The sequence below is a fragment of the Marmota monax genome, unplaced genomic scaffold, assembly GCF_021218885.2.
Source record: "Marmota monax isolate L192 unplaced genomic scaffold, Marmota_monax_Labrador192_F-V1.1 WCK01_AAM20220418_F8-fsc00170, whole genome shotgun sequence".
Classification (NCBI taxonomy): Eukaryota; Metazoa; Chordata; class Mammalia; order Rodentia; family Sciuridae; genus Marmota; species Marmota monax.
In genome coordinates this window covers 306368-315143 of record NW_026692395.1, presented here as the reverse complement: position 1 = coordinate 315143, position 8776 = coordinate 306368, and the positions used below count along the sequence as shown (strand labels likewise).

General features: G+C 47.7%; 1 protein-coding gene across 1 annotated transcript; it reads left to right on the top strand.

Annotated features, from left to right (window-relative positions):
- Nucleotides 1–5111: 5111 nt before the first annotated feature.
- On the top strand, nucleotides 5112–6651 carry LOC124091464 (centromere protein V-like protein 3). The gene has a single exon (XM_046442532.2). The coding sequence runs from the start codon at nucleotides 5112–5114 to the stop codon at nucleotides 5976–5978; it is 867 nt and encodes a 288-aa protein (XP_046298488.1). The 3' UTR covers nucleotides 5979–6651.
- Nucleotides 6652–8776: the final 2125 nt, after the last annotated feature.

The window sequence follows — 8776 nt, the reverse complement described above, 5'->3', positions numbered from 1 at the left end:
TGTATTTATACAAACAAGGAACATATCTTATTCCAATTAAGATTTCAGGCTGGAGGATGTACACGATACAATCACTTTAAACAGAGATGGTCTAAGAACCGCCATTAAAGACAGAGATGTTCAGAGTGGATTGCAAAAGCCACCTATAATTGGTGCTTGGGGCAGTCACATTCGACAGAATGATTCAGTTGGCTTAGAAGTTAAGGGGTGAAGAAAGGTTTACACCACTTAGGCTAATTCAAAGACAGACACAGTGTCAATTTCAGACAAAGCATACAGTGAAGCAAGGAAAATGGCCAGGGGCATTACCTAGTGATTTAAGAGATCAATCCTCCAAAAGGATATGCCCCTAGCAGCACAGTGTCAAGTATGGGAGGCAAAATCTGAAAGTCGTCCAAGGAGAAATCCACCAGGGAAGTGAGAGATTTCAACACGCCTCTATCAATAATCAGCAAATCAAGCAGACAGCTGACTAGAAAAGATACACAAATCTGAACAGCAGTGTCAGCCAACTGGATCTCGTTGTACAGAATACTCCATCCAACACCTGTGGGATTGAAATCCTCTCAAGCTCATGTGGAGCATTCACAAAGGTAGAGCATATTCCTGGGCCAAAACCTCACTTTAACCAATATAAAGGAATAGGAACGGTAACGGATATGTTTTTAATCTGAAAGCTTAAGACAGCATTAAGAAGATTTGGTGGATGAGGCTGGACTGCAGAATGTTCCAAATAAAGCTAGCCATATTACAAACGCATGACAAAAGAGAAGAAAAACAAGTCACTGAGGGCTGTGAGTAAAACAGGGCTCACCTACGTAACTTCAGAGGAGAAATTAGTCTGCAAGGTGGCGAATGGCAACAAAAGCTGTTGTGCAGGCATGGTGATCCACGTGGACCCATAATCCCAGCGACTTAGGAGGCTGTGACAGTAGGATCACAAGTTTGAGGGCAGCCTCAGTAACTTGGTGAGGTCCAAAGCAACACAGTGAGAACCTGGCTCCAAAGGAAGAGGGCTGGGGATCTGGCTCAGTGATTAAGCACCCCAGTGTCAAAACAGTCATCATTATCATAATAAAGCTGTTGCACTCCAATGAACTAACCTACTGCCCATGGGAATACAGGTTAACCAATCCGTGTACTTGCACATGTGCACTGGAATGAAATGACTATGGAAAGGGACGGTGGATGGGGGGAGGCAGAATTCTTACTGCTGGAAGGAGGTGTCCATAACAAAGTGGCAGAAGCAAGATTTCTGCAGATCATCATGGAATAGAACTGGGGAGATGGGCTTGGATTTCCATTAAGCTTACTATAGATGCTGAAGATAATATCTAATATGATATTCATAGCAATGTGTGTACACATGGGTTAGTAGGCACACAGAGATTTGCTTCTTTCAGCTGCAACAGCCTAGAAAAACACTACACCCAAGTTAGAACAAGCCTGGCTGATGCTCACTTTTGAGTTTCTAACACCACTTTCTAATGACTAGTGATGAAGAAATGGAGAAATGTCTGAGTCAAGAAACTTGGACAAGTGTAGGACCACAGCACATGGGAGGCACAGGGTTCAATCCTCAGCACTGGGTAAACATAAACAAGAAAATAATGGCATTCTATCCATCTACAACTACAAAAATATTTTAAAATAAAAAAGAACAAGAGGAGAAGGGGGAGGAGGAGGAGCCTGAAACACATGTAAATGTGTGATGCACAAGATAAGCCAAAGAGCAAGGAATGACCCAAAAAGTTACCACAACTGCAGGAAGACATCCACATAACCACGGAGGTACCGAAAGGGCTCCTGTTGCTCATGACTTGAAAATGTTAGCAAAAGGAGAAACAGTCATCGGTTGGGTTATAACCTGTGAAAGTACAAAATAAACAGTCATCAGAATAGAAACCATGATATAAAAGAATGATTTAATAAACAAGAAGCATAAATGGAGGAGCAGGGTTAGATTTTCCACACAGCACAATTCCAAAGGATGTGTGTACCAGGTCTATAAGGGTTACCTGCGACCTCTTCTCAAAGATTTCCTCTCCAAGAGCACAGTGTGGAAACATTAAAGGATAACTTCACTTTGGACGCATCTGGCAAACTCTACTTCAGCCAGGTGACCAAAGTCGAGTTCAATAACTGAAAACTTATGTGGATAGTATGCACCCTTGTAGGATCAGACCGCAATGGCTTTTTGCTGTTGCCGTGTTTCTCCCACAGCTCACATCAGTTCACTCATGAGCCAAACTTCAAAATATCCTCATGGAGGATATGCTTCAAAGGGCCTTCGGAGTCACCCTCAGTACTCTCAAGCATAGCAAAGTGAACAACAACTGGGCAATGGTCACAGCCAAGAGGGGCTGAAAGCAACAGGAAAGCTAAATATATTGTGGTGGCCTGGCTGGGTTCTTGGATCAGAAAAAGGCTCAAATGTTAGAACCGAGAGAGCAGGAATAATGCTTGCACTCTGGTTTCTTCTGCCTCTGGGTAACCACCACCAGGGAAGAGTTGGAGCCACCAGAGCCACCACAAGAAGAAATCACACAAGAATGCCACTGCAACAATTCTGAACACTATCTTTCTAAGGAGCCTGAACCTAAACATGGATGCCTGGACCTGCATGCTAGTAGTAAAGAAGGCTTCTGGCTTCAAAATTAAAAGATTCGATGAGGCTCCAAATACAATGACTCCTGATACAATAGCTGAAACATCTTGAAGAGAAGTCGAAATGACCCCTTATATCAAGAATAAGGGACATTGCCAGTCTAATGAGAAAACACTATTCACTGGTACCAGCATAGAGCAGAATCAGATGTGGCACTGGCCTGACAAACATTTTAAAGAACCCATCATAAAAGTACTTCCTAAGCCAATTACAAAGAGTCTAGAGGGATGTGGCGGGAATATAAGGAACTCAGTAATAAACAGAATTTTTTGACAGAAACTAAGGAACAGAAGAAATGCAGTCATGGAAATTTGGAAACATCGCTGGATTGGCCCAACAGTGGGATAGAGATAAGGAAGATCCTATTTGTACACTTGTGGTCTGATCGGTAGAGTTCCTCTATCTTAACCGTAAAGATATAGACTGAATGAACAAGTGAGCAGACCCTCAAGAATTTAGGATGGCAACCAAATTCTAACATCCCACGATCAAACTTCCAGAGAAGGAGATGTAGCTGAAAGAGCATTGTAAGAAACACAGGCTGCTTAGGACACTGCCTTCTGGCAGCCTGCTGCTTGTCTCTCAGTACACCATCTCTGCCCAACCTGGGCCCAGGGCAGATGCTGGTAGGCGGGCGGTTTCCTCACCTCAGACAGAAAAGGAGGTTTCAGAGCCTGACGTGCCTGGGGTCAGTGGCATCAGAGCCCTGAGAGGTGCTTTTACATCTGGGCATCCATTTGTCACAGGAGGCTACTGAGCACCTGCAATGTGGCTGGTTAGAACTGAGATCTTAAAATACAGAAAGACTTTTGTAGGGTTCCTACCAAAAAATGTATACTTAAGTAGTTATTTCCTGTTGGCCACATATGAAATTGACAATATTGGGCTATATTTCCTCATAAATTTCTACCACTGATTTTGAAAAAGAGAGACACACAAGAAATTTGGGCTGGAAATGTCCAAAATTTGAGGAAGAACATACAAAACAAAATAAATGAAGTACACACTGACATGTGTAGATGAATCCATGGTGAGATATATCAAAGTTCATCTATTGAAATTCCTACAAACACTGAAAGGGACAAGAAAAAAAACTGACACATTGATGAGGGGCGGTGACACTGATATGAAGCACTGCAGATTTCTCATGGAGCTCTGGAGCCTATTAGGAAGTGACAAAACCATTTTCACCTGTTGGACAAACAGTACTGTCGAAGGAGAATTTCACATGCAAGCATACTCTTTCCGGCCTGAATGGGAAGCCAAGACAGGAAGCGGAAAGCAAAGGGATGTGCAGAAAGAGTGACTGAGTTGTGTGCTGAAATAGGAAAAGGAAATCATGAAAGGAGGCAGCTAAGAGTAAGAGAAATGAATGAAGAGCAGTAGAAGAAGCATCCCCAAGGGACAGACCTTAGGCGAGCCTTTTCCTTGTGAATTGTGAATGACCAAAACCCACATGACACACCCAACCTACGACTGAGACTATTTTGTTCACCAGTGAGGGAGGCCCACATCCCCAATGGACCCCTGATTTCCAGAGTTCAACTGACTGCGGATTGAGGACTCAGTCAAGTCAAGGCCAGAGCAAACCCTGACAAAATATTCAACAGCCACACACTCAAACGTGATTCAAAAACAAAGACAAACCTCAAAAAGTGTTCAAGTAAACCAGAGAAAAGCAGGAGAGGGGTAGAAAGAGGGATGAGATACAGAGGAAAGCAAAGAAGCCAACGGAGGTACTTAGACACTGGCATTGGAGCAAATATTATCAGGTGACTGAGCTAAACCCATCACTTAAAATTAAGGCAGATATGGGCCAAGTCTATCAAAACCGACCTAATTTCACATCATGTTTGCATGAGGTTCATTTGCACTTCAACAGTATAGGTCAATGCATTCAAAGAGAGTACAGACAGCCACATCATGCACACATGAATCTACAAAGCTGAAATGGTACAGTCATATGAAAACAGACTCCATCGCAAGGAAAACTAGTAGAGGCAGACAGAACCCACCCTGCAGGCAGACAGCAAAAAAAAAAAGTCTTTCCAGATCTGGCCCCTCTCCTCCACACCCAGCTGGTGGGCTTGAGACCACCTGTGTCTCCCCGGGGGCTCTCTCTCTGGTCCCTGTGGGAGAAATCACGACCATATTTTGGTTCCTAGTTTGGTGTAACTGACTCTAAAAGAGTGCTAGAGTTTGGAGGCTGAATACTCCTCCCTGTGCGCAGAAGCCCTGGGGGACCCCACACGTGTCTGCTGAACCACCTCCTTCCCACTGAGTCTCTCAGGGAGCAGAGGCTGTTTTGATAGGGTCAAGGGAAGGGTCTCTTGACATCACACTCAACAAGTGGCCAATCCTGCAGGTGCAGCCAATGAGGTTGCTCAGAGACTGCCTGGGAAATGAGGGGCGGTGGGCACCCACTCAGAAGACTGCAGGCGCCATGGGCAGAGCAAGGCAAAGAGCCAACGCTCAGCGGCGGAAGCAAAAGCGTCCCGGGGATCCTCCAGCCACCTGCGCAGCTGTCGCGGTCATGGGCGCGAGCCGCGCGCGGTGCCCACCTGTCCAAGTCGGGGTCGGGAGCCAGGCGGCAGGCAGGGAGCGCGCGGCAGCCAAGCGGCGGCGGGGAAAGGCGAGGCGCAAGCGCTGGTGGCGGCGGGTCCGGGAGACCGGCGCCAAGAATCTGCTGCTCCCGCCGCAGCTGCGGAACCAGCGGGGCCCCGCGCCCACCCCAGCGGCCCCCGCCACGTCCCCGGGTGAGCTGGACCTGGGCGCGCAGCGCGAGCGCTGGGAGGCGTTCCGCAAGCTGCGGGGCCTGAGCTGCGAGGGTGCCGCCAAGTTCCTGCTGGACACCTTCGAGTTCCCGGGCCTGGTGTACCACACCGGGGGCTGCCACTGCGGCGCCGTCCGCTTTGCGGCCTGGGCCCCTGAGGATCTGCACGTGGTGGAGTGCAGCTGCAGGCTGTGCAAGAAGAAGCAGCACCGCCACTTCCTTGTCCCCGCCGAGCGCTTCACGCTGCTGCAGGGCGCCGAGAGCATGGTCACCTACCCGTCCAACACGCACCCGGCGCTGCACAGCTTCTGCAGCAGGTGCGGGGTGCAGAGCTTCCACGCCGCGGAGTCCGACCCACGCGTGTATGGCGTCGCCCCGCACTGCCTGGACGCGGGCACGGTGCGCAGCATGGTCATCGAGGAGGTCGATGGTGAAGCTTGGGAACAGGAGACCACCGAGGAGGACGACGATGACTATGCCATGCAGAACGCGTCCATCGAGATGGCCCCTGCCTGTCCTGGCCAAGAAGAGCTGTGAATGAGGTCGCCGACATGCTGAATCCAGTGTGCGGGTGGGGTCCCCTCCAGCCAACCCCTGCAGCACTTGGGGAAACAATCCTTCTCCCCCGTGTGCAAGCTACCTGTCCCTCTTTCCCCCTTCCCCTCCAGTTCTGTTCAAGGGACTTTCTCTGAATCCAGAACTTGAGCACACACCCCTTCTTCTGTGTGCAATGATCACCTTGACATCTAACAAGCAAGTAGTGTCTCCACGTTTTCAAGTCTACTCTTCCATCACTTGGTTGTGCCATTCGTCCTGAAGGATCCCCACATGGCTGGTGGGAATCCCTTGTACTGTACGTTTCTGGTGCTATTGTGAACAGGCTTGTGTGCAACACGTGCATTTTAGTGTGCTGGGCGGCTACATCCCAACACTTTTGTGAACACTTACAGGACGTTCTCCCCGGGTTTCCTGAGCGTTTGTGTTTTAGGTGGACACCTTTCCACTACTTAGGGAAAGCTGTTGCTTTCAGCCACGTTGTTTATCTAGTGTGTTTGAAAATAGCATGTCTTGAAATTCGATATTACATACCTCATCACACTCAGTTCTCCAATGATGCTACTCTGTTGCTTGGTTTTGTGTTAGTGACTAACTGCTGGGAGGGGATGGGGAGAGAGGATTGAGAGGGATGACCACCCCCTTGGATCTTTCAAAGTACCCACCTTGTACATGTGTTAAGTGTTCAGAAATTAATAGATGTTTATAAATGTGAAATTGTGTTTGTTGATCTCTACCCAGAATAGGATTTGGCAGTGGGGAAATTGGGGCTGTTGAACAAAGTGGGCCTCTGTGAATGTCAAAGATGGTGGTGTCTCTCACTCTGCAGCAAGCCAAAATTCCCCAAGGGTCCCCTAAAGTTTGGATGAGGGGAATCAGCAGAGTGTTTGCGCATTCAGCCTCTGGGGACACACTGTCTGTACTTGAATCTAGTCTCTGCCACCTATTGGGTAGGTCACTTGTGTGCAGTTCCCTAAGTGATGGGATCAAGTCCCAGTGTTCTCATATTCAGGGCAAACCTGGTGCCAAGCATTGGATACCTTATCCATGAATACCCCGTTTCTCTTCTCAGCTGATGGGAACTCCTGTCAAGTCCCCTGGGCCATAAAAAACTCTTGTTTGTCCTCTTCTATGGTGGGGTGGTAGGAAAACTATAAACAAATTCAATGAAATAACTTAAGGAAGGATGAGATTAGGGTATGAGGATGTGCAGGAGGGTCAGATGGCTTTGTGCCTTCAGTGGAGGCCTGTCCTAGGCCCCTACTCCCCCCCCACACACCCAGTGACTCTTGCCTCAATAACAAATGGCCCCCAAGATAGTCCATAACATGGCAACCGTTTAGTATACGCATGGCATTTCAAAATCAGGAACTGAGAAAAGACACAGGGCAAATGACTTTTTTCATATGATGTCTGTGACCCCCTTTGAAAAAGCCTGGCCTGCTATGCCTGGATTCATATGAAGGCTCCTTGACTGACAGTCCTGGTGGCCTTGTGGACAGGACTGAAGGATGGGTTGGAACAGGAAGTGGAGTTCCTAACTTTCACCTCGTGGTGGCATTCGTTTTCTTCTGAGCATGGCAGGCCTCTCTGTAGTCAGGCCTCATATGTGATGACTCAGACCCTGAGGGGTGGGGGTTTCAATAAGAAAGGTGATTGTTGCATCAGCTCCTGTGATGAAGCCTCAGAACTCATGGTGAGTCACTCCTGTCATACTCTATTGATTAGAAGTGAGTCAGGAGCCCTTTCACATTCAAGTGGGATAATAAGAATTACATCTCTCAGTGGGGGAGGTGGCAGGCGCTATTTATAACAATATGAAATGGGAGACGTTGCTGTGGACATTTTCAGAAAATACAGTCTTGCACCTGTGGACTTCTAGGTAGCAGGTTATTTGGGGCTGCACGGCTGCACCCCTAACTTTTTGCAAAGTTCACATACAGCTTATGCACAATTTTATGGATGACTTAAGCCTTAAGGGAAAATAGGCCTGGTTATACCCCCTTCTCTGGGCAAGAACAAACCAGTGTGTGATTGATGGTCCAGAGAATAATGTGGCGGGGAAAACAACTGTTCAGTCAGTCTTCAAGTTGACCTTGGAAATGCCCTAAGACACAGTCCAGTGTGCTAAAAGCTACATCAAGGAAATACATCTTGCTCTACCCACTGGGGAGGTTTCACCTGTTGGGAGTAGCATATATTGGAGTGCTTTTGCACGGTGGCACAGACCATCCCTTCTGCTCTCCCTTCTAAGCATTCATGCATTCCTTCTTTCCTACCACAAACATTTACTGAGGATTTGCCACCGGCCAAGTACAATGTGAGAAGTGCTCCAGGATACGGTATGAAGTAAATCAAGTAATAATGCCGAGTTGCCAACCTTTTAGACAGACATGCAACTTTGAGTTAGGTGTGCACACATGAGAGGTAATCGGGGTTTCTTAGTCTGAGCGCCCCAGAAAGCACGCACAACATCAGACCTGTGAGTGGCTGAGTGAATGACAAGACGTGTGATCAGAGGTCCTAGGTCATTTCCTAAGAACTTTGCTTGGCTCTCTCACAGAATGCCATAGAAGAGGGAACTGTGGTGTCCCCCACAGTAGACTAGAAGGGCCCGCACAGCCCAAAAGACACAGGGACAAACTCTTGCTGTCTGTACCAAAGGCATCTACAGAATGAGCTCCATAAGAAAGTGTGTGTTCTTTTCTGGCAAGTGTCCAGGACAGTCTGAATTAAGGAAATTCCCATGTGTACTATATGGAGAGGCTTTGACTGATAAA